Source organism: Hypanus sabinus, chromosome 5, assembly GCF_030144855.1.
Source record: "Hypanus sabinus isolate sHypSab1 chromosome 5, sHypSab1.hap1, whole genome shotgun sequence".
NCBI lineage: Eukaryota > Metazoa > Chordata > Chondrichthyes > Myliobatiformes > Dasyatidae > Hypanus > Hypanus sabinus.
The window spans coordinates 75736696-75764027 of NC_082710.1; the positions used below are offsets into that span (position 1 = coordinate 75736696).

The window sequence follows — 27332 nt, forward strand, 5'->3', positions numbered from 1 at the left end:
GAGAGGGAGAGTGACAGCAACAGCAAGAGAGAGTGAGGAAATGGGCAAGAGAGAGGGGAGACAAGGGAGGAGAGAGGGTAGAGGGGATGGAAAAGGGTAGATGGTGTGTGCGAGGAGGAGCTCAAGATCAAAAGAGAGCTAGTGTACGAGTGGGCGTGAAAAGGAGCAAGAGGAGAGTGAGAGCATTAGAGTTTGGCAACACAAAGGTTCAAAGGTCAAGTTTAATGTCCGAGAAATGTATACAATATACATCCTGAAATGCTTTTTCTTCGCAAAAGGAATGTGAAGGAGTGAGAGGGGAAGTGTCAGAGGGAACGAAGAAGTGGGCAAGAGAGGGTAGAGACAGGGGAAAGAGACAAAAAGAGAGGAGGAAAAAAAGCAGGCAGAGGGGGAAGCAATAGGATGAGAAGAGGCGGGGAGGGGTGGGAGGAAGGGGAGGGAGAGAGAGAGCGAGAGAAAGAGAATGAGTGAATAAGAGAGAGATGTCAAAAATATATGTAGAAAAAGATAATTTTCGCACAAGTTAATCTACAGAGTTTAAGTACAGTCAGAACCAAGATTTTTATTCCTGAGAACATTTGTGACAGGTAATTGGTAAGTTGGGAATGAAGAGAAGCAATGTGTACAAAAGGATCACAAAAACAGCTGTGGTGGGAAGGGGGTGGAGTGATAAAGGGACTCATAATCAATCAGGCAGTTTGGGATTTGAAACCCTGAGCTCTGATTTGTGAAGCCTTTATGATTATCAAATACTTGTGGCCCCCATGGATTACGGAATTGAACCAGAAAGGATAATGAGGCTCTTACCAGCCCTGATACTGCTGCAGTTGCAGTTGCTATGGCTGGAATAATCCTTCCAGCTATCCTCTTTGTCTTCAACCTGTCTGCTGCATCAATATTATACATCCTTGCCCGTAAGTTGGATGCTGCTGTTATAAAGTCAATGTGCCCATTGCTGTCATTGTCTTTTTCAAAGGTGACTGGCATCATATGGAGATGATCTAATAAACATGCACAAAGAGAAAAACAAGTTCATGAGATTATTATGTGTTCATAAGGATTGGATTTTGAAACCTGAAACATTATTTCCTTTCTCTACACTTTCCCAATTCATTTGTTTTCTTTTCACAGGAACTTATTTGTTCTGGGGTTAACACCGATGACATTATACCTTTAATTACATTGGTAGATATGATCAATTTTCTTATAAAAGCCAAGTCTATTATTCAGTGGCTAAGTTGGACATGGTGCACCACATTTGAGCTTCACCCTATCTTCATCATACCACAATAAAAATGGCATTAGGCAGCTAGTAGTAGATGACTGCCCTTTTCACTGGAGACCTGTGACTAGTAGAGTTCCGCAGGGATTGGTGCTGGGTTCGTTGTTGTTTGTCATCTGTATCAATATTGTGGTTTACTGTAGCAGCAAATTTGTGGGTGACACCAACATTGGGGATATAGTGGACAGCGAGGAAGGCCACCATGGCTTACAGTGAGGTCTAGATCAATTGGAAAAAATTATCTGAAAAATAGTAGAATGGATTTTAATGCAGACAAATGCAAGGCTTTGCACTTTGGTAGGACAAACCAGGGCAGGTCTTACACAATGAACAGTAGATCATTGAAGAGTGCGGTAGAACATAGGGATCTGGGAATACAGGTCCATAATTTGTTAAAAGTGGCATCACGGGTGGATAGGGTCATAAAGAAAGCTTTTGGAACATTAGCCTTCATAAATCCAATTACTGAGTAGAGGAGATAGGATGTTGAGGTTGTGTAAGACATTGGTGAGGCCTAATTTGAAGTATTGAGTGTAGTTTTGGTCAGCTACCTATAGGAAAGATGTAAATAAGGTTGAGAAAGTACAGAGAAAATTTACAAGGATGTTGCTAGGTCTGGAGGAACTGAGTTATTAGGGAAGATTGAATAGGCTTGGACTGTATTCCTTGGAACATATAAGGTTGACAGGAGATTTGATAGTTATACAAAATTATAAGGAGTATAGATGGGGTAAATGCAAGCAGGCATTCACTAAGGTTGTGTGGGTAAAAGGTGCAATGTTTAAGGGGAATATAAGGGAAAACTTCACTCAGAGGTACATGAGAGTGTGGAATGAGCTGCCAGCACAAATGAGCTTGATTTCAACGTATAAGAAAAGTTCAGATAAGTTCATGGATAGTAGGGCTATGGTTCCGGTGCAGGTTGATGGGAGTAGGCAGTTTAAATGGTTAAGCATGGACATGCTGGGCCTACTTCAGGGCTGCATTTCTCTATGACTAAATACATAAAATTATAGATACTTACAAGCACTGGCTGAACACAATCAAACTGGCTTTCTTACTCATAAGAGCCTTATGTCAATACAGATATCTTTCTCTGCCTTTTGGAGCAAGAAAAGCATTAAAATCCATTCTGCTATTTTTCAGATAATTTTTTTCAATTGATCTAGACCCCACTGCAAGCCATGGTGGCCTTCCTCGCTTATAACTGATGGCAATGCCTGTGTTGCATCATTTCAAGATTGTTTAAAGTTCATGATTTTTAATGTCATTTCTAGTTTATAAATGTAAAGGAGAACAAAATAATTTTTATTCCCAATCTGAGACAGCACAAAAAAGACCCTTTCTATCTATTCTTTATCTTATAAAGAACACAATAATAAAAAAATAATATAAATACAGAACATAGCTTATATGCATAGGTTTATGTATTTAGAGTGATGCTAGGTACAACAGTGACTTTGACAGAAGAAATGATAACGTAATGGTGGTGGGATTGGTTAGTGGGTGGAGCTGCTGGTCAGCTTAACTTCTTGGGAAAAATAACTGTTTTTCAGTCTGGTTCCCTGGCAGAATTGGATTGCCAGACATGACTGAAAAGCACGTACTTAGAAAGTTTTAAGTGGAATTATTTGACTTAATTAAAAGCACATCAACATTAATAGTCAGACTATGTTCTCACTTCCAATCATCTCATATGAATGAACATCAAGTCACTGGGAAGGAACATTCAATTGTGCCACTGGGACTGTTAACTTTGGAAAAATGGTAGAGTTTAAGGAGTATTTTATCATAAAGAAGGAATTAGATTATGTGCAGTTGAATGTTTTTAACACTCACTCAATCTGTACTCCTCTTAAAAGAAAAATGAAATCTACAAACACAAATTGATACTTTGAAGACAGCACTCACTTTTGGTTGCAACTCCTGTTTTCCTGGCTTGGTTTAATAAATCAATGGCCACTCGTTCCTCTTCACTACTTACTGCAAATTTTGCCTGGTCAGATTTCTTTACGTTTTCATCGGTTTCTATTTGCTAAGAATAAAAGTGGATGAATTTTCACGCAAAGAGCAGAATTGCAGCATCAACATTAAAAAATCAATAGATTTTCAAGCTTTGCACTGCTACCCCGTTATTATATTAAGAAATGGTCACAACTGCAAGGAGCAAGGATGTTCTTTTGCATTTGTACAGGGCCCTGGTGAGACCACACCTGGAATATTGTGTACAGTTTTGGTCTCCAGGTTTAAGGAAGGACATTCTGGCAATTGAGGAAGTGCAGCGTAGATTCACTAGGTTGATTCCTGGGATGGCAGGGCTGTCTTACACAGAGAGATTGGAGAGATTGGGCTTGTACACGCTGGAATTGAGGAGATTGAGAGGGGATCTGATTGAAACGTTTAAGATAATTAAAGGATTTGATAGGATTGAGGCAGGAAATATGTTCCAGATGTTGGGAGAGTCCAGTACCAGAGGGCATGGATTGAGAATAAGAGGTCAGTTATTTAAAACAGAGTTGAGGAAGAGCTTCTTCTCCCAGAGAGTTGTGGAGGTGTGGAATGCACTGCCTCGGAAGACGGTGGAGGCCAATTCTCTGGATGCTTTCAAGAAGGAGCTGGATAGATATTTGATGGATAGGGGAATCAAGGGATATGGGGACAAGGCAGGGACTGGGTATTGATTGTGAATGATCAGCCATGATCTCAGAATGGCGGTGCAGGCTCGAGGGGCCGAATGGTCTACTTCTGCACCTATTGTCTATTGTCTAACTGAATTTATATCCTAAAAAATTCTTTTGCTTTTATACTTTGTAAAAAAACAATCAAAATATCATTAATTTATACATAAAAATGATTTAAGCTGTGGCACATGGTATTTTGTCATTGGCCCAAAAGTTATCTACAAACTTATCTTTCAAACATTCTTTCTTTAGCAAGGAAGCCCTTAAATAAAAACATTGCCTCAAAATTATGTGGCAATGACCTGATCTGGGTTGATATTGGATGCTCATAGTAACATTAGATTTGACAGCAGCATTAGATACAAGGATTTTGTCAGTTTGGCTGTTTATGCAACTCCAATTAACAGCCTTTCTTTGAAAGTATTAAGTGTGAGGTGATGCATTTTGGAGGATCTAATTAGGGTAGGAAATGTATTGCATAAAGTAAGGCCTGAAGGAGTATTGCAAACAAAGGGATCTTGGTGCAAAAGAATCCCGAAGATGTCAGCACAAGTAATGAAGGCCTGTCTTTAAGAACCTGGATACAAAAGCAAAGACATCTTGGTACAACTTTTTATAGCATTGCTAAGGCCACACAGCTGGAATATTATATGCAGTACTGGATGTCACACTATAGGAAGGAAAGAAAGCAGAGGAGATCCATCAGGATGTTTTCTGGGATGACTGCTTCATCCAACAGGAGAGACTGAAAGATACTGGTAATTTTTACTTGGGTCAGTGAAGGCTGAAGGAGTCCTGGTAAAAGAATACAAACTAATGAGAGCCATGATAGTAACATGGTAGAATGTCTAAATCCATTTGGTATATAGATAGGTCACCTGGTGGCAAAATGAGATAGGTCACCTAGTTGAGTGGTGCTGTAAAAAAAAATAACTTTTCATTTGCACAATTTGTGTCTTCTGCACTTTGGTTGAAAGTCCTAGTTGGGAAGTGATTCGTAATTCTACAGATTTATTGAGTATGCACTCGAGAAAATGAATCTCAAGGTTGTATGTGATGACATATATGTACTTTGATAATAAACTTTACTTTGAACTTTGAATTGCCTAATCCTGTCCCCTTTGCCACTTGCTGAAGATTAAACACCACTGATTTAATCTGGGATGTCAGGGTGGATTCCCTTAATGAAGAATGCCTGTGTGTCAGTTCATTAAACGTGAGGGGCTGATGCACGGGCAGCCACCACACGGCCCTTGACAGATTGGAGTCTGGGTTCAGTGACATGGAATGCAAGATGACTGGGGACCCTTCACTGCTGCAGACTTCCTCTACCTTCACTGTCATTGTGATGTGTACTCATCCTCTGCCTGCTCCACAGAAGTGCTCTCTTAATGATACTACAATACCTGCTTCAACCACTTCCTCTGACAGGTCGTTTCATATACGCACCCCCTTTGGTGAAAAAGTTTCCCCTCAGGTCCCTTTTAAATCTTTCCCCTTACCCTGGGGAAAAGAATCGGAATCAGGTTTTTTTTTTATCACTGGCAGAGGGCTATGTATACCCTAGTAATTTCTAAGGTAGGGAAATATTCGGCACAACTTTGTGGGCCTGTATTGTCCTTAGGTTTTCTATTTTCAGCAAAGCTAAATTGATGACTTTATTAAAGGCAAAGGAGGGTGACATACATCCAGCTGCTCTGGGGGAACTGGTGGTGGAGTGTGTCAGCAGCTTTAAATTCCTTCATGTTGACAGATTGGGTGGCCAGCATATAAGTGCAACCATAAGGAAACTGTGCTTGAGCCTTTACTTTCGTAGGAGGTTAAGGAGGTTTGGCCTATCACCAAACAGTCTAACAAACTTCTTCATATGAACTGTTAAAAGTATCGTAACTGGCTGAATCATGGTCTGGTACAGCAGTTCAAATGCATAGTAAAGTATCTGACAAGGCTGGTCAAGAAGGTTCAATTGCTTGGCATTCAAGATCAGGTGGTAAATTGGGTGAGACACCAGCTTTGTGGGAGAAACCAGAGAGTGGTTGTAGACAATTGCCTCTCTGACTGGAGATCTGTGACTAGTGGAACTGAGTTACAAGGAAAGATTGAATATGTTAGGAATTTATTCCTTGGAACGTATAAGATTGAGAGGTATACATAATTATGAGGGGTATAGAAGGGTTGGGTGAGACTACTAGAAGGCATGGGTTAAGGGTGAAAAGTGAAAAGGCTAAGGGGAACATGAGTGGAAACTTCTACACTCAAAGGTCGTGAGAGTGTTGAATGAATTGCGAGGACAAGTAGCGCATGCAAGCTCAATTTCAAAATTTGGATTGGTACATGGAAAGTAGGGGTATGGAGGGCTATGGTCCAAGTGCAGGTCAAAGGGAGTAGGCAGTTTAAATGGTTTTGGCACACACTAGGCCAAAGGGCCTTTTTCTGTGCTGTATTTTCCTGTAACTCCGGGAACATTAGAAGCTTCAGAGAGTTATGTACTCCATCCAATACATCATGGACACATCTCTCTTCAAAATCAGTAGTATCTGCCTAATCCCATCTACCTGTACCCAGAGCATAGCTTTCCTTACCCTACTTTAGGTCTCTTAAATGTTGTAATTAATAGGTATGCACCACTTCCAATGGCAGCTCGACCCACACTTGTACCACCCTCTGAGTGAGGAAGTTCCTTCTCAGGTTCCCCCTAAATATTTCACCTTTCACTCCAAATCTATGACCTGGTTCTCATCTAACTCAACCTCAGGGAAAAAGGCTGCATGTATTTACCCATCTGTACCCCCCTTAATTTTGCATACCTCTATATGACATCTCTTCGTTCTCCTATGCCCCTGGGAATTCAGCCCTAAACTATTCAACCTTTCCCAATAACATTTCATAAGTACGTTATATGTTTGAAATAGAGAGAGAGACTCAATTGAGGTTTTGAAAGGAAGGATACATTTACAATGGCTCTCTTAATCTGCAAAATTTAACATGCCACCAGCACTGAAAACTATAAATTGATGTATTTGAAGTTTAAATAAATCCCACCATTTAAACTCTGATGAGCCGTCACATTGATTGCCCTGGAAATACGCAGGCTTCTCAGCAGTTTGAAGCTGCATTTTTCCCACTGAGTGCTACAAGGTAAATTACTGAATGCTTTAGGCCTCACAGTTATAAAAGTACAGTTTTATGTTTTCTTTCTAATAGATAATTTGCTTCATTCGGAAATGCTTCAAATGAATGTATTTTATCACCAAGCAACAGATCACTTATTCTCATGCACCAATGAACAGGTTTTCATCAGAATCAGGTTTAATATCAATGGTATAGGTCGTGAAATTTGTCATTTTGCAGCAATAATACAATTTATAGGCAGGTCTAAACCATTAAGAGGCTTTCATTTGTGCAAAAAGAGTATGGGAATTGCAGAGGCATTAGAGAGGAGCTGGTCAAAGTTGATTGGAAGAGGACACTAGCAGGGGATGACAGCAGGGCAGCAGTAGTTGGAATTTTCTTGGAGCAAAACGGAAGGTGTAGGATAGACTCATCCCAAAGAAGTCGTATTCCAAAGGACGGACTAGTATAAAAGCAAAAGGGAGGTATATAATATCCAGTGAATGGGATATAATATCTTGCTCCGAAAGGGTTGGAGTTGCAACCACATTTTTCATGTTACATGTCAAAGATCTGGATGATGGAATTGGTGGCTTTGTGGGCAAGTTTTCAAATGCTACAAAGTTAATTGGAGGAGCAGGCAGTTTTGAGGAAGCAGGATGTCTGCAGAAGGACTTGGGCAGATTAGGAGAAAGGGCAAAGAAGTGGTAGATAGAATACAGTGCAGGGAAAATAAATAATCTACCAAAATCATGTATTTTGGTAGAAGGAATAAAGACGTGGACTATTTTCTAAATGGGGAGCTAATTAAGAAATCAGTGGTGCCAATGAACTTAGGGAATCCCACAACAGAACCCACAAAGTTAACTTGCAGGTTGAGTTGGTAGCAAGACAGGCAAATGCAATGTCAGCATTAATTTTAAGAGGACTATAATGTAAAAACAAGGATGCAAATTTGAGGCTTTGTAAGGCATTTGATCAGATCACATTTGATGGCAGAATATAGTATTAATGGTAAGACTCTTAGCAGTGTGGAGGATCGGAGGGATCTTGGGGTCCGAGTCCATTGGACGCTGAAAGCAGCTGCTCAGGTTGACTCTGTGGTGAAGAAGGCATACGATGTATTGGCCTTCATCAATCGTGGAATTGAATTTAGGAGCTGAGAGGTAATGTTGCAGCTATATAGGACACTGGTCAGACCCCACTTAGAGTACTGTGCTCAGTTCTGGTCGCCTCACTACAGGAAGGATGTCGAAGCCATAGAAAGGGTGGAGAGGAGATTTACGTTGCCTGAGATTGGGGAGCATGTCTTATGAGAATAGGTTGAGTTAAAGAAACTATCTTAGAATGACATGTCACATATAGGATTTATATGGGAATAAAAACGAGCCAATTTATCCTTGGACATATGGGCCCTGTGCACAACTTTAAACTGTATCAATGAATGTTTAGCACATATAGAGGATAAATTAACTAATTGAAGAATTTTATCCCAATTCTCAATAGGGATAGTAAGGTTAAGTTCTCTTTCCCAATCATTTTTAATCTTATAAAAGGCCTCTGAACATATTTTCATGATTATATTGTAAACATTTGATATTACACCTTTCTGAAAAGTATTTAGTTCTAACAATTTTTCCAAAATACCCGAAGAAACAAGATTTGGAAAGGTAGGAAGTACAGTATTTAAAAAATTCCTAATCTGTAAATATCTAAAAAAAATGAGATCTAGGCAAATTATATTTATTAGATAATTGTTCAAAAGACATAAAACAATTATCCAAAAATAAATCAGAAAATCGTAGTATACCTTTAGCCTTCCAAGCTGAATAAGGTTGATCCATAATAGAGGGATGAAAAAATAAATTGGATACAATAGGAATTGCTAAAACAAATTGATTCAACCCAAAAAATTTCCAAAATTGAAACCATATACGTAAAGTGTGTTTAACTAATGGATTGTCAATTTGTTTATGCAATTTAGAAAGAGCAAAGGGAAGAGAAGTCCCTAAAAGAGAACCCAATGAAAATCCTTGTACAGATTTAGTTTCCAGATTTATCCAATGAGGGCTAGGAGATAAATCCAAATCCCTTAACCAACAATTCAAATATCGAATATTAATTGCCCAATAATAAAATCTAAAATTAGGCAATGCCAATCTACCTTGCTTCTTTGACTTCTGTAAATATCTTTTACCTAATCTAGGATTTTTATTCTGCCATATATATGAGGAAATTTTTGAATCAACATTGTCAAAAAAGGATTTCAGAATAAAAATTGGTACCACTTGAAATATATACAAGAACTTTGGTAAAATAATCATCTTAATAGCATTAATCTGACCTATCAGAGATAAAGACAATGGTGACCATTTAGTAAACAAACATTTCATCTGATCAATTAAGGGTAAAAAATTAACCTTGAATAACTCCTTATGATTTTTTGTAATTTTAATCCCTAATATATAAAAAAAAGTCATTAACTAATTTAAAAGGTATATTTCCATAAATTGGAACCTGTTTATTTAAAGGGAACAATTCACTTTTATTAAGATTCAATTTATACCCAGAAAAATGACTAAACTGAGCCAATAATGATATAACTGCAGGAATGGATTTCTCAGGATCAGAAATGTATAACAACAAATCATTTGCGTATAATGATAACTTATGTATATCCATCCCGCGAGTAATGCCAAAAATGTTAGGTGATTCTCTAATAGCAATTGCCAAAGGTTCCACAGCAATATTAAACAATAATGGACTAAGAGGACAGCTTTGCCTGGTACTCCGAAATAAACGAAAAAAGGGAGATCTTTGATTGTTAGTAAAAACCGAGGCTACTGGAGTATGATATATCAATTTAATCTAGGATATAAATGTTGGACTAAAATTAAACTTCTCAAGCACAGTAAATAAATACGGCCATTCAACTCTACCAAATGCTTTCTCCGCATCTAATGAAATTACACATTCTGTGGTGCTGCGTGAAGGAGTATAAACAATATTCAATAATCTCCTAATATTGAAAAAAGAATAGCGATTTTTAATAAAACCAGTCTGATCCTCCGAGATAATTTGAGGTAATACCTTCTCCAGCCTGGTTGCCAATAACTTGGAAAAGATCTTGGAATTTACATTCAATAGAGATATTGGTCTATAGGATGCACAGTCAGTAGGGTCTTTATCTTTTTTCAATATTAAAGAAATGGAAGCTCTATAAAAAGATTGTGATAGCTTACCTAGTCTAATTGCTTCTTCAAAAACCCAGCATAACCAAGGACAAAGAGTAGAGGAAAAAAACTTTAAAAATTCCACTGTCTACCCATCTGGACCTTGTGCTTTCCCGGAATTCATAGAGGAAATAACACCTTTAATTTCTGCATCCATAATAGGAGTTTCTAATATTAAAAGTTCTTCTGATGATAATTTTGGAAAATTCAATTTCCCTAAAAAATCATGCATGGTATTATGAGCATGAGGAAATTCAGAATGATGCAGGGAGGTATAAAAATCTTGAAAAGATTTGTTTATCTCATCATGATTAACTGTCACTTCACCATTCTGTTGGCGAATCTTAATAATTTGATGTTTAACCGAAGCATTCTTCAATTGGTTAGCTAATAGTTAACCTGATTTATCACTATGTATATAAAAAATCACTTCTGGTTTTCATTAATTGATTTTCAATCGAAGATGTAAATAATAAACTATGTTCCATTTGAAGCTCAACCCTTTATTTGTAAAGCTCCTTACTAGGAGCAATCGAATATTTCTTGTCAATTTCTTTAATCTTATCAACCCAATAAAAGAGTTTCCTTCTTAATACGTTTTCTCAAACCAACTGAATAGGAGATAATCTGTCCACGTATACATGCTTTAAAAGTGTCCCAAAGTGTTCCGCAGGAAATTTCATCCGTGGAATTAGTTGAAAAGAAGAAATCAATATGTTCCTTCATAAATTTAATGAAATCCGGATCTTGTAGTAAGGTAGAATCAAATCACCATTGCTTAGTACTAGAAGCTGTGTCCATTAATTTAATAGAAAGTTTCACTGGAGCATGATCAGAGATGGCTATAACGTCATAATTACAACCAATTACAGATGGAATAAAACGAGTCAATGAAAAAGTAGTCATTTCTCGAGTAAGAATGATAGACGTGAGAAACATGAAAATTCTTTGTCCTTAGGATGTAGAAATCCTGAACAGATTAGATTAACTGGCAAAGTTAATTCCCATGGAGGGGATCCTAGGACAAGAGGGCACGATTTCAGGGCTGAAGGACGTCCTTTTAGAACTGAGATGCGGAGAAATTACTTTAGTCAGAGGGTGGTAAATCTGTGAAATTTGTTGCCATGAGTGTCTGTGGAGGCCAAGTCATTGGGTATATTTAAGGTAGAGATAAAAAAGTTCTTGATTAGCCAGGGCATCAATGGGTATGGGGTGAGGAGTGGGGATGACTGGAAGAATTGGATCAGCCCATGATTGAATGGCGGGGCATTTGATGGGCCAAATGGCCTACTTTTCTTCCTATATCTTATGGTCTAAACTTACTAACTCACCTGCTGACTTCCAAGTTATTTATATACATCATAAACAGTAGTGGGTCCCAGTATGGATCCCTGTGGAAATCTATGAATCACAGAACCCCATCTGGAGTCACATCAACCACTACATTCTGTCTTCTAAGGACAGGCTAATTCCGAATTCAAACAGCTAAGTCACTGTGAACCTCAAGCATCTTAATCTTCATCTTTTGGATGAGGCTACAATGGGAGTTCTTATCAAATGCGTCACTAAAATCAATGTAGACAACATCCACATCTTCTTGAAGAGCTCAATCAAATTAGTCATTACTTTCAACTTTCATGACACATTTGGGAATTCTTCAATTATTCATCACAAAGTATGTATAATTTTAAATAGCACATGGTTACTATAGCCAGCCAAAAAAGCTAAGTTGAAAATTCATTTCACAGCCATGAAGCTGTAAGTGACTGATATTTATTTTATATGCATTGTTTTGTTGTAATTATCCTTCATTCACTGCAATCTCATGGTAAACCCTCTTTTACCTAGGAAAGTTGCTGCAGTTTGTTTCTTCTGATCTTCAAACAGTCGATTTGATTAGAGGGAACACATAATTTGTCAGTTTGTAAAAACAAATCCTTCTGCCACAATCTACAAATTGTATGCACGAAATAAACAAAACTTTAATGTTCAAAATATAATTCAAACTAAACTACAAAATGAAGGCATCTACCTATTTAAAAAAAAATTTCCTTTGAGTAAACTTCCATTAACCTATAGAAGCATAATAGACTGCCCATGTGTTCAGAACACAACTGAGCAAATAAACAAACAAAATTTGAAATTTTATATGTAAATTTGGTTCACAATACAGATGTACACTACAAATGGCTTTTCTAAACCTCCCATAGGAGGTTTTCATTGCACAAATGACTTCAACGTGTAATGTTGGATTCTCCACAGTCAGAGTTCTGACGCCGGCAGGAAAAGGGATGAGGTCCTAAAGAGAGGATATTGAAAGCTGAAAAGTAAAACATTAAGGCTTTAAACTCTGGATTGCTGCTTATGTTATGCACCAGTGAAGACAAGAATAGAATGAGTTGGTAGATGACCATAAGACATAAGAGCTGAATTAGGCCATTTGGCCCGTCAAGCCTGCTCTGCAATTCAATCATGGCTGATCCTTTTTTCCCCTCCTCAGCCTCACTCCGTGGCCTCTCCATAACCTTTGATGCTGTGTCATGCCCAATCAAGAACTTATAAAGCACTGTGAATACGCTCAAAGACCTGGTCTCCACTGCTGCCTGTGGAAATAAATTCCACAAATTCACTACCCTCCGGCTAAAGAAATTTCTTCTCAACTTTGTTTTAAATGGATGCTTTTCTATCCTGAGGCTGTGCCCTCTTGTCCTAGACTCCCCCACAATGAGAAACATCCTTCCCACATCTACTTTGAAGCACTTCAATATTTGAAAGATTTCAATGAGATCCCCCCCAATCTTTCTAAATTCCAACAAGTACAGACCCAGAGCTATCAAATGTTCCTCATAAGATAGCCCTTTCAGTTCCAAAGTCATCATTGTGAACCTCCTCTGAACCCTCTCCAAAGCCAGCACATCCTTTCTTTGATGAAGAGCCCAAAACGGTTCACAATACTCAAGGTGAGGCCTCACCAGTACCTTATAAACCTCAGCATCACATCCCTGCTCTTATATTTTAGACCTCTTGAAATGAATGCTAACATTGCATTTGCCTTCCTCACCACTGACTCTACCTGCGCAAGGACTCCCAAGTCCCTGAGCATCTCAGATTTTTTGATTTTTCCATTTAGAAAATTGTCTGCAAATTTCATTTGCCACTTTCTTACCCATTCTCCTAATCAGTCCAAGTTCTTCAGCAACCTACCCGTTTCCTCAAAATTACCTGCCTCTCCACCAATCTTTGTATCATCTGCAAACTTGGCAACAAAACCATCTATTCTATCATCTAAATCACTGATTTACAACATAAAAAAGTGGTCCCAACACTGACCACTTGCAGAACGCCACTAGTCACTGATAGCCAACCAGGAAAGGATCATTTTATTTCCACTTGTTACCTCTTACCAATCAGCCAATCCTTTAACCATGCCAGTAACTTTCCTGTAATACCATGGGCTTTAACTTGGTAAGCAGCCTCATCTGTGGCACCTTGTCAAAGGCTTTCTGAAAATCCAAATATACAACATTCAATGTATCCCCTTTATCTATCCTACTTGTTAACTCCTCAAAGAATTCCAACAGCTTTGTCAGGCAAATTTTTCTCGTAATGAAACCATGCTGACTTTGTCCAATCTTATACTGTGTCTCCAAGTACTCCATAACTTCATCCTTAACAATCAAATCCAACACCTTCCCAACCACTGAGGTCAGGCTAATTGGTCTATAATTTCCTTTCTGCATTCTTAAAGAATGGAGTGACATTTGCAATTTTCCAGTCCTCTGGCACCATGCCAGATTCCAATGATTTTTGAAAGATCATTACTAATGCCTCCACAATCTCTACCTCCACCTCTTATGAACCCTAGGGTACAGTCCATCTGGTCTGGGTGACTTATGTACCCTTAGATCTTTTAGCATTTTGAGCATCTTCCCCCTTAATAGTAACTGTACTTGCTTCTCTTCTTTCACACCCTTCAACATCTGGCACACTGTCAACATCTTCTATAGTGAAGACTGATGCAAAAAACTCATTTAGTTCATCTGTCATCTCCTTGCCCCCCATTATTTTTTTCTCTGGCCTCATTTTCTCGTGGTTCTATATCCATTCTCATTTCTCTTTTATTTTTCACATACTTGAGAAAGCTTTTCCTATCCACTTAGATATTGTTTGAACATAGAACATACACTAGTACAGCACACTACAGGCCCTTTGGCCCACAATGTTATGTTGACCCTTAAACCCTGCCTCCCATATATCCCCCTCCCACCTCAAATTCCTCCTTATACCATCAAATTTCACTAGTGTATCTGCTTTCACCACAGACTCAGGCAGTACATTCCATGCACCAACCACTCTGAGTAAAAAAAACCTTCCTCGAATATCCCCCTTGAACTTCTCACCCTTACCTTAAAGCCATGTCCTCTTGTACTGAGCAGTGGTGCCCCAGTGAAGAGGCGCTGGCTGTCCACTCTATCTATTCCTCTTACTATCTTGTATACCTCTATCACGTCTCCTCTCATCCTCCTTCTCTCCAGACAGTAAAGCCCCAGCTCCCTTAATCTTTGATCATAATGCATACTCTCTAAACAAGGCAGCATCCTGGTAAATCTCTGTACCCTTTCCAATGCTTCCACATCCTTTCTATAGTGAGGCAACCAGAACTGGACACAGTACTCCAAGTGTGGCCTAACCAGAGTTTTATAGAGCTGCATCATTACCTTGCGACTCTTAAACTCTATTCCTCGACTTATGAAAGCTAACACCCCATAAGCTTTCTTAACTACGCTATCTACCTGTCAGGCAACTTTCAGGGATCTGTAGGCATGTACCCCCAGATCCCTCTGCTCCTCCACACTACCAAGCATCCTGCATTTGACTTTGTACTTTGCCTTGGAGTTTGTCCTTCCAAATTGTACCACCCCACACTTCTCCGGGTTGAACTCCATCTGCCACTTCTCAGCCCACTTCTGCATCCTATCAATGTCTCTCTGCAATCTTCAACAATCCTCTACACTATCTACAATACCACCAACCTTTGTGTCATCTGCAAACTTGCCAACGCACCCTTCTACCCGCACATCCAGGTCGTTAATAAAAATCATGAAAAGTAGGGGTCCCAGAACAGATCCTTGTGGGACACCACTAGTCACAATCCTCCAATCCAAATGTACTCTCTCCACAACGTCCCTCTGCTTTCTGCAGGCAAGCCAATTCTGAATCCACCTGGCCAAACTTCCCTGGATCCCATGCCTTCTGACTTTCTGAATAAGCCTAAGCCTACCGTGTGGAACCTTATCAAATGCCTTACTAAAATCTATGTAGATCACATCCACTGCACTACCCTCATCTATATGCCTGGTCACCTCCTCAAAGACTCTAGCAGGCTTGTTAGACACGTTCTGCCCTTCACAAAGCCATGCTGACTGTCCCTGATCAGACCATAATTCTCTAAATGCCCACAGATCATATCTCTAAGAATCTTTTCCAGCAGCTTTCCCACCCACAGACAAAAGGCTCACTGGTCGATAATTACCTAGACCGGCGGCTCCGGAGCCACATGTGGCTCTTTTACGTCTGTGCTGCGGCTCCCTGTTGCTTTGAGAAATAACTGGTTGTGGCGACCCTTTTCCTGGCACATCCGAACCGACTCACAATTAGATAGCCTACGGGGGTTTGCGAGCACAGAGCTTTGGAGCCTCTGCGCCATGGGGGCAGGTTGAGTGAGGTTTAAAAGTGAGGCAGAAGATTTCGAATAAAGTTTGTCCTTCGACTGCAGTTACCGACTCCGTGTCGTAATTTTAGCGCTGCGTGTAGCACACCGCTACATGGTCAGTATTTAATTAAAATGTATTTTATGTTAGTTTGTTAGTTTTTGAAATGTAAATCTAAATTTGAAGATTATGGTGATCTTGTACAATCTAAATAAGACGTTGTGGCGATCCATTTCCTGACACATCCGAACCGGCTCACAATTAGCCAGTGTTCAGGCTAAGGGAGATAGCCTACGGGGGTTTGTGAGTACGTGTCTTTTGCAGCATCCGCGCCCATGGGGGGCGGGTTGAGGGAGGCTTAAAAGCAAGGCTGTTTAGTTCGAATAAAGCTATCTTTGACTGCAGTTTACTGACTGCGTGTAGCACACCGCTACAACGTGTTTTTATCGCTGGCTGTCCAGAGGGGAGGTGCTGAAACGCTTTGTCGCGTGTCTGGAAGAAGTGAAAACTTTCCTGGGCAGCAAAGGGCTCACCTTTCCTGAGCTGGAACAGCCAGAGTGGCTGGAAAAGCTACACTTCATGGTAGACATGACAGCGCACCTGAACACGCTGAACACAGCTCTTCAACGGGGTAAGGACGTACAGCCCTGCACATGTTGGAGGATGTTTTGGCATTCGAGCGCAAGTTGACGTTGCTTGCCAGAGATTTACAGAAAGGCACATTGTCTCACTTCCCCAATTTGAGAGAGTTCAAACAAGGTCACGACTTGATAAATTCGGAGTATTTACATTCTGCAATCATCGCAATGCAAACATCGTTTGGGAAACGCTTCTGTGAGTTCAGAGAGGAAAAAAACACATTATCCTTCCCGGTCACTCCCCTAAGCATCGATCCATCCCTACTGAATACGACTGCATTGGCAGGTGTGAGTCAATCTGAACAAGGATGATAAATATTTTAATTGCCTATTATTTTGCGTATATTCATATGTTTTCATTGTTCAGTGAAATAGTCCTTTTATTTTTCAGGTTGACAGCTGGCTGACGTTATTTTTGGTTTGCTGCTGGCGGCAAATTTAAGTTTGGCGTTTTTCATAAATACAAGAAGGACTCAAATAGACGTTGAGTATTTTACTTAAAAGTAACCTTCAACCCAGTGTCTTTTTTTCGGAGGTCAAAATGTTTTTGTTGCATGCAGAAATGTAATTTCGTTTTCTCTGCAGGAGTTCATCAATTTCATAAATGCAACACATTATAGTTTGTTTATACATAGCATAAAGGCAAAACAAAACGTTGTATGCAGTGTTATTTCATTTTAAATGTCAAACGGGTTTTGCGGCTCCCAGTGTTTTCTTTTCTGTGGGAAACGGGTCCAAGTGGCTCTTTCAGTGGTAAAGGTTGCTGACCCCTGACCTAGACTATCCTTACTACCTTTTTCGAACAAAGGGACAACATTCGCCTCCCTCCAATCCTCAGGTACCATTCCCGTAGACAATGAGGACATAAAGATCCTAGCCAGAGGCTCAGCAATCTCTTCCCTTGCCTCATGGAGCAGCCTGGGGAATATTCTGTCAGGCCCCAGGGCTCATCCGTCCTAATGTATTTTAACAACTCCAACACCTCATCATATATCAACATGCTCCAGAACTTCAACCTCATTCATATTGTCCTCACTGTCATCAATGGTGAATACCAAAGAGAAGCATTCATTGAGGACCTCGCTCACTTCCATAGCCTCCAGGCACATCTTCCCACCTTTATCTCTAATCGGTTCTACCTTCACTCCTGTCATCCTTTTGTTCTTCACATAATTGAAGAATGCCTTGGGGTTTTCCTTTACCGTACTCGCCAAGGCCTTCTCATGCTCCCTTCTTGATATCCTCAGCCCCTTCTTAAGCTTTCTTGCTACCTTATATTCCTCAACAGCCCCATCTGATCCTTGCTTCCTAAACCTCATGTATGCTGCCTTCTTCCACCCGACTAGATTTTCCACCTCACTTGTCACCAATGGTTCCTTCACCCTACCATTCTTTATCTTCCTCACCGGGACAAATTTATCCCTAACATCCTGCAAGAGATCCCTAAACATTGGCCAAATGTCCATAGTACATTTCCCTGCAGAAACATCATCCCAATTCACACCCACAAGTTCCAGCCTTATCGCTTCATAATTTGCCCTTCACCAATTAAAAATGTTCCTGTCCTCTCTGATTCTATCCTTTAAAATGCTAAAGGCCAGGGAGCAGTGATCACTGTCCCCCAGATGCTCACCCACTGACTGATCTGTGACCTGACCCAGTTCGTTACCTAGTCGGCCTATCAACATACTGTGACAGGAATGTTAAGTGGCACACTTAACAAACTCTGCCCCATCTAAACCATTGGAACTAATCAGGTGCCAATTGATATTAGGGAAGTTAAAGCCACCCATGTTAACAACCCTGTTATTTTTGCAACTTTCCAAAATCTGCCTCCCGATCTGCTCCTCGGTATCTCAGCTGCTACCAGGGAGCCTATAGAATACTCCCAACAGAGTAACTGCTCCCTTCCTGTTCCTGACTTCTACCCATACGGACTCAAAAGAGGATCCTGCTACATTACCCACTCTTTCTGTAGCTGTAATAGTATCCCTGACCAGTAATGCCACCCTTCCTCCCCTTTCACCCCCTCTCTATCCCTTTTAAAACACTGAAATCCAGGAATATTGAGAATCCATTCCTGCCCTAGTGCCAGCCAAGTCTTTGTAAGGGCCACTACGTCATAATTCCATGTATGTATCCAAGCTCTCAGTTCATCACCTTTGTTCCTGATACTTCTTGCATTGAAGTACATGCACTTTAGCCTTCCTACCATACTACCTTTACACCCTTTATTCTGTTTCTCTTTCCTCAAAGCTTCTTTATATGTTAGATCTGGCTTTACTTCATGCACTGTACTTGCAGTTCTCGCATGACCTTTATCCTCCTCCACCTCACTATCTGCTCTAACACTCTGGTTCCCCTCCCCCTGCAAACCTAGTTTAAACCCCCTGGAGCAGCAGTAGCAATCCTTCCCGCAAGGATATTAGTCCCCCTCCAGTTCAGGTGCAACCCGTCCCGTCAGAACAGGTTCCACCTTCCCTGGAACAAGGCCCAATTGTCCAGAAACATGAAGCCTTCCCTCCTGCCCCAACTCCTTAGCCATGTACTTAGCTGTATTATCTTCCTATTTCTAGCCTCACTAGCACGTGGCACGGGTAGCAATCCTGAGATTGCAACCCTGGAGGTCCTGTACTTCAACTTTGCACCTAAGTTAGTAAACTCTCTTCGCAGGACCTCCTTCTTGTTCCTATCCACGACATTGGTCCCTACATGGACCATGACATCTGGCTACTCACCCTCGTCCTCAGGGTACCAAGAACTCGATCCGAGATATCACAGACCCTGGCACCAGAGAGGCAACAGACCACCTGGGATTCTCGATCTCTCCCTCAGAATCTCTTATCTGTCCCCCTAACTATTGAATCCCCTATCACTACTGCTCTCCTCTTTTCCCTCCTTCCCTTCAGAGCTGAGAGTCCAGTCTCGGTGCCAGAGTCGTCCCTACCTGCAGTATTCAAAACGGTGTACTTATTATTGATGGGAATGGCCACAGGGGTGCTCTGCTGTTCCTGCCTATTCCCCTTCCCTCTCCTGACAGTCACCCAGCTGCCTGTCTCCTGACTTTTAAGGGTGACTCTCTCCCTGAAACTCCTGTCTATTTCTGCCTCTGCCTCATGAATGATCCGAAGTTCATCCAGCTCCAGTTCCCTAACTCGGTTTGTCAGGAGCTGCAGCTGGATGCACCTTTTTCATGTGTAGTCATCAGGGACAATTGTGCTCGCCCTGACTTCCCACATACTGCAAACAGAGCACCCAATTGCCCTAACTGCTGCCTCTATTACCTAATCTAAGTTAATTATATTAATTAAAGGAGCTTACCCGGCCTGACCTCACTGGGAGCAAGCTCGTCCTCAGCCTCTGCTTGTCGAAGCCTCTCGAGCCAAAGCCTTCCTACTCTATCTCTCACTACTCCGTCGCCCACTCCGTTAATCTGCTCGCTTTTTAAACTCTCCCACTGATCTCACAGGCCGACCTTCGTTTGCTAGGTTGCTTTCATATTTCATCTTTTTCCTCCTAATGTTTCTTTTAGTTGCTCTCTGTAGGGTTTTGAAAACTTCCCAATCTTCTCTTCCCATTAATTTTTGCTTTGTCGCGTGCCCTCTTTTTTTGTTTTTACATTAGCTTTGTCTTCCCTTTTCAGACAGCTTGCACGATTTTGCCATTTGAGTACTTCATTTGTTGATGGAATATATCTATCCTGCACCTTCCTCATTATTCCCAGAAACTTACACTATTACTACTCTGCTATCATCCCTGCCAGGACCTGCTTCCAGTTTATTTTGGCCTACTCCTCTCTTGTACCACTGTAATTTCCTTTACTCCACTGAAATACTGCTAGGTCATACTTTACTTTCTCCCTATCAGGTTTGCTTTTGGAAAGGGTTTCAACTAGTTTGGTAAGGAATAGGAACCTGAATGATGAGGCATTTCATGTACGGAGGGTAGAGCGACTGTGACGAATGGTAGGCTAGGGTAGAACTGCAGTCAGTGGGACGGGTTGAAGTGTGTCTATTATAATTCAAGCAGCTTCAGGAACAAAGGTGATTGAAATCAGAGCATGGACCAGTACATGGAAATACAATCTTCTGGCCATTACTGGGACAGGGAGGGAAGGAAATGACGTAGGAGAGTGGCATTGCTAATTAGAGATTGTATCACATTTGCCGAAAGGGAGGACTCTGTGGAACGTTTCTCTACTGACAGGCAGGAAAGGAGCAATCACTCTTTTAGTACTACTCTATAAACCTCTGAATGCAATGGAGACATTCAGGAACAGATTGGCAGTCAGAGTTTGGAAAGATGCCAAAATAATGGTTGTTATCATAGGCAATGCAACTTCCTCAATGTTGATGGCACTTTCTCAGTGCAAAATGTTTAGATTGGATTCTCAACACGATATACAGGGAGTCCCTGAGTTATGAACGTCTGACTTATGGACAACTCGTACTTATGAACCGAGGAAGGAGAACGCCATCCGCCATTTTAAGTCGTTGCCATTGACGCTGTGTTGAGTTTTTAACTTTGTATTTGGCTTAAATTTTTCTTAGCAAGATTCACCCTGACCACCCCCCCCCCCCCACCCAACCGTTCCGGTTGGCTGGTGGGACAGTGAGATCAGCGCTGGGCTGGAGAACAGAGGTTCCTGAGTTCCATCCAGTGACAAACCGGGTTGATGTCGATCCAGTGACTCCCATAACATCCGTGCTGGGGCAACAGGTTGAGGGTAGTAGACACCAACAAACCCATTCGTAAGGCCAGTGATGTTGTGGGGGTGGAACTGGACTCTCTGACAGTGGTGTCTGAAAAGAGGATGCTGTCCAAGTTGCATGCCATCTTGGACAATGTCTCCCATCCACTTCATAATGTACCGGTTAGGCACAGGAGTACATTCAGCCAGAGACTCCTTCCACAGAGATTCAACACTGAGCGTCATAGGAAATCATTCCTGCGTGTGGTCATCAAACTTAACAACTCCTCCCTCAGAACGTCAGACACCCTGAGCCAATAGGCTAGTCCTGGACTAATTTCCACTTGGCATTACTTACATCATTATTTAATTATTTATGGTTTTATATTGCTATATTTCTACACTATTCTTCGTTGGTGCGACTGTAACAAAACCCAGTTTCCTCGGGATCAATAAAATATGTCTGTCTGTCTGTATACTACAGCACAGTACAGGCCCTTGAGCCCTCCATGTTGTGCCGACCCATATATTCCTTAAAAAAAGTACTAAACCTACACTACCCCATAACCCTCTATTTTTCTTTCATCCAAGTGCCTGTCCAAGAGGCTCTTAAATACCCCTGTTTTAGCCTCCACCAACATCCCTGGCAAGTAATTTGAGGCACTCACAACCCTCTGTGTAAAAAACTTACCCCTGATGTCTCCCCTAAACTTCCCTCCCTTAATTTTGTACATATGCCCTCTGGTATTTGCTATTCATGCCCTCGGAAACAGGTACTGACTATCCACCCTATCTATGCCTCTCATAATCTTGTAGACCTCTATCAAATCCCCTCTCATCCTTCTGTGCTCCAAAGAGAAAAGTCCCAGCTCTGCTAACCTTGTCTCATATGACTTGTTTTCCAAACCAGGCAACATCCTGGTAAATCTCCTCTGCACCCTCTCCATAGCTTCCACGTCCTTCCTATAACGAGGTGATCAGAACTGAACACAATACTTTAGGTGTGGTCTCACCAGAGATTTGTAGAGTTGTAACATGACCTCTCTACTCTAGAACTCAATCCCCCGATTAATGAAGCCTAGCATCTCATAGGCCTTCTTAACTATCCTATTAACCTGTGCAGCGACCTTGAGGGATGTATGGATTTGAACCCCAAGGTCCCTCTGTTCATCCACACTCTTAAGTAACCGACCATTAACCCTGTACTCAGTCTTCTGGTTTGTCCTTCCAAAATGCATCACCTCACACTTGTCCGGATTGAACTCTATCTGCCACTTTTCAGCCCTACTCTGCATCCTGTCTATATCATCTCGTAACCTTCGACAACCTACAGCTCCATCCACAACTTCTCAAATCTTCGTGTCATCCACAAACTTACTCACCCATCCTTCCACCTCTTCATCCAGGTCATTTATAAAAATCACAAAGAGCAAGGATTCCAAGACAGGTCCTTGCTGTACTCCACTAGTCACCGATCTCCAGGCAGAATACTTTCCTTCCACTATTACCCTCTGCCTTCTTTCTGTAAGCCATTTTTTTATCCAAACAGCCAAGGTTCCACTGATCCCATGGCTCATGACTTTCTGGATGAATCTCTCGTGGGGGACCTTGTCAAATGCTTTGCTAAAGTTTATGTAGACCACATCCACTGCTCTACCCTCATCAATTTCTTTTGTAATCTCTTCAAAAAACTCAATTAGGTTCGTGAGGCACAATCTTCCCTTCACAAAGCCATGCTGACTATCCATGAGTAGAAACTACTTCTCCAAATGCTCGTAGATCCTATCCTTAAGAATCCTTTCCAATAGTTTGCAGACCACCAACGTAAGACTCACCGATCTATAGTTCCCAGGATTCTCCCTATTATCTTTCTTAAACAAGGGAACTACATTTGCCATTCTCGAATTCTCTGGCACCTCCCCCGCAACCAAAGAGGATTCAAAGATCATAGCTACTGCTCCAGTGATCTCTTCTCTCACTTCCCACAGCAACCTGGGGTATATCACGTCTGACCCTGGGGACTAATCAATCTTGATGTTTTTAAGAAGATCCAACACTTTCTCTTCCTTCATCTCCACATTGCCCAGCACACAGGCCTGTTCGATTTTGACCACCCTGATCAAGGTCCTTTTCACTTGTGAAAACTGTAGCTAAGTATTCCTGGATTTTGTTGCTTCAGGTGTGACAGAATTGGAGGGGCAAGAGGGGCAGGTGATGCATTGTTTGTCAGAAAAAATGTTACAGTAGTGTTTTGGCAGGGTAGTTTAGAGGACTCGTCTAGGTAGGCTATTTGGGTGGAATTGAGGAATGGGAAAGGTGCAGTAACACTTATAGGGGTGTATTATAGCCCACCTAATGGGGAGTGAGAACGGGAGGAACAAATTTTGAAGGAAGAAGCAGATATTTGTAGTAAGCACAAGGTTGTGATTGCAGGAGATTTAAATTTTCCACACATAGACTGGGAAGCCCATTCTGTAAAAGGGCTGGATGGTTTGGAGTTTGTAAAATGTGTGCAGGATAGTTTTTTGCAGCAATACATAGAGGTACCAACTAGAGAAGGGGCAGTGTTGGATCTCTAGTTAGGGTATTAAATAGGTCAGGTGACTTAGGTATGTGTTGGGGAGCACTTCGGGTCCAGTGATCACAATGCCATTAGTTTCAATATAATTATGGAGGATAGGTCAGGACGCAGGGTTGAGATTTTTGATTGGAGAAAGGATAACTTTGAGGAGATGAAAAAGGAATTAGAAGGAGTTGATTGGGACAATTTGTTTTATGGGAAGGAACAGAGAAATGGAGGTAATTTAAAGGTGAAATTTTGAGGGTACAGAATCTTTTTGTTCCTGTTAGATTGAAAGGAAAGGTTAAAAGTTTGAGAGAGCCATGGTTTTCAAGGGATATTGGAAACTTGGTTAGGAAAAAGAGAGATATCTATAATAAATATAGGCAGCATGGAGTAAATGAGGTGCTCGAGGAATACAAATAATGTAAAAAGAATCTTCAGAAAGAAATTAGAAAAGCTAAAAGAAGATATGAGGTTGCTTTGGCAAGTAAGGTGAAAATAAATCCAAAGGGTTTCTAAAGTTATATTAATAGCAAAAGGATAGTGAGGGATAAAATTGATCCCTTAGAGAATCAAAGTGGACAGCTATGTGTGGAGCCAAAGGAGATGGGGGAGATTTTAAACAATTTCTTTTCTTTGATATTCACTAAGGAGAAGGGTATTGAATTGTGTAAGGTAAGGGAAACAAGTAGGGTAGATATGGAAACTATGACGATTAAAGAAGAGGGAGTATTGGTGCTTTTAAAGAATATAAAAGTGGATAAGTCTCTGGTTCCTGACAGGAGATTCCCTAGGACCTTGAGGGAAGTTAGTGTAGAAATAGCAGGGGCTCTGACAAAAATATTTCAAACGTCATTAGAAACGGGGATGGTGCCAGAGGATTGGCGTATTGCTCATGTGGTTCCATTGTTTAAAAAGGGTTCTAAGAGTAAACGTAGCAATTATCGGTCTGAAAGTTTGACATCAGTGGTGGGTAAATTAATGGAAAGTATTCTTAGAGATGGTATATATAATTATCTGGATAGACAGGGTCTGATTAGAAACAGTCAACATGGATTTGTGTGTGGAAGGCCATGTTTGACAAATCTTTTAAATTTTTTGAAGAGGTTACTAGGAAAATTGACGAGGGTAAAGCAGTGGATGTTGTCGAAATGGACTTCAGTGAGGCTTTGACAAGGTCCCGCATGGAAGGTTCAATCATTAGGTACTAATATTGAAGTAGTAAAATGGATTCAACAGTGGCTGGATGGGAGATGCCAGAGAGTAGTGGTGGATAACTGTTTGTCAGGTTGGAGGCCGGTGACTAGTGGTGTGCCTCAGGGATCTGTACTGGGTCCAATGTTGTTTGTCATTTACATTAATGATCTGGATGATGGGGTGGCAACACCTTATCTCCCGCCTAGGTAGCCTCCTACCTGTTGGCATGAGCATTCAACTCACAGACCTCCGTTGATACCCCTGGCCCCTCCTTACCCCATTCCTATCTATAATTTTAGTCTGGTTCTCTTTCTCTCTCTTTCTCCCCCTTCACTATAATTTCCCGCCAGCCCTACCTTTCTTTCTCTTTTACTTCCCATAATTCTCTACCTTCTCACTAGCCCATTTCCCTTCAGCCTATCACTTCTCAGTTCTCTACTTCATTCCTCCCCCCACTTGTTATACCCCCTTGACCATCCCATGTTACTTCACTCCTGATGAAGGGTTTCGGCCAGAAACGTTGTCACTACCTCCTCCCATAGATGCTGTCTGGCCTGCTGAGTTCTGCCAGCATTTTGTGTTTTTATTTATTTCTAGCATCTGCAGATTCACTCGTGTTGCCATTGAGTATAGGATTTGGGATGTAATATTAAAATTGTACAAGGCATTGGTAAGGCCAAATTTGAAGTATTGAGTACAGTTCTGGTCACCGAATTATAGGAAAGATGTCAACAAATTAGAGAGAGTACAGAGAATATTTACTAGAACGTTACCTGGGTTTCAGCACCTAAGTTACAGAGAAATATAACCATATAACAACTACAGCACGGAAACAGGCCATCTCAGCCCTTCTAGTCCGTGCCGAACCAAACGAACAAGTTAGGTTGAAGACTGAACAAGTCAGGTCTTTATTCTTTGGAGCGTAGAAGGTTGAAGGGGGACTTGATAGAGGTATTTAAAATTATGAGGTGGATAGATAGAGTTGACGTGGATAGGCTTTTTCCAATGAGAGTAGGGGAGATTCAAATAAGAGGACATGAGTTGAGAGTTAGGGGCAAAAATTTAGGGGTAACACGAGGGGGAACTTCTTTACTCAGAGAGTGGTAGCTGTGTGGATCAAGCTTCCAGTAGAAATGGTAGAGGCAGGTTTAATATTGTCATTTAAAAAAAATTGGGTAGGTATATGGAAAGGAAAGGAATGGAGGGTTATGGGCTGAGTGCAGGTTGGTGGGACTAGGTGAGAGTAAGAGACATGGACTAGAAGGGCCGAGATGGCCTGTTTCCGTGCTGTAATTGTTATATGATTATATCCCTTCTTAGTTAGCCCTTCTGCAGTTAAGCACTTTCCCATTTTGTCTGTTTTTATCCCTTTCTATAGCTATGCTGAAGCTAAGGAAGTTGTGGTCACTCTCACCAAAATGCTCCCCCACCAAGAGGTCTGCCACCTGATCAGGTTCATTACCCTGAACTAGATCTGGTATGGCTTCTCCTCTCACCAGCTGGTCCACATACTGTTAGGAATCCTTCTTGAACACACCTGACAAATTCAGCCCCACACCAAACATAGTGTTTAATCTGATGGTCAAAAAGCTCAATTTTGGTTCCAGCTGAATTCAGAGACTTCCACATGCCTTCTGGCAAACTCTAGTCGAGATTACATGTGAGAATTTTTTAACAGTGGCTTTCTCTCTGCCACTCTCCTGTAAAGATGTGCCTGGTGAAGCACCCGGTTAACAGTTGTTAACCATAGAACCACAGAACATTACAGCACAGAAACAGGCCCTTTGGCCTGATTGTTGTATGCACAATCTCTCCCATCTCATTCACTGAAACTTGTAACTCTTCTAGAGTTGCCATAGGTATTTTGGTGGCCTCTCTTACTAGCCCCTTCTTGCACAGTCAGTCAGTTTTTGAGGACAGCCTGCTCCAGGCAAATTTACAGCTGTGCCATATTCTTTCCATTTCTTGATGATTGACTTAACTGTACTCCAAGGGATACTCAGTGACTTGGAAATTTTCTTGTATCCATCCCGACTTGTGCTTTTCAATAACTTTTATAGACTTGCTTGGAGTGTTCTTTTGTCTTCCTGGTGTAATTTTTGCCAGGAAACTGACTCACCAGCAATTAGATCTTCCAGATACAGATGTACTTTTACTTCAATCAATTGAAAGGCCTGGACTGCACCCAGGTCTCCAAAAACAGATCCCCATTTAATTATTTAACTC

At 41.1% G+C, this 27332-nt stretch overlaps 1 protein-coding gene across 4 annotated transcripts in view; it reads right to left on the reverse strand.

Annotated features, from left to right (window-relative positions):
- The window catches only part of uba6 (ubiquitin like modifier activating enzyme 6), a 336534-nt gene that overhangs the window by 37065 nt on the left and 272137 nt on the right, over positions 1–27332 (reverse strand). For all 4 annotated transcript variants that reach the window (XM_059970138.1, XM_059970139.1, XM_059970137.1 and 1 more), the window contains 2 exons: positions 3194–3317; positions 808–1001 (listed from right to left, as the gene is read on the reverse strand). In XM_059970138.1, the coding sequence (XP_059826121.1) occupies positions 808–1001; positions 3194–3317 (318 nt within the window). The remainder of the gene's footprint in view (positions 1–807; positions 1002–3193; positions 3318–27332) is intronic.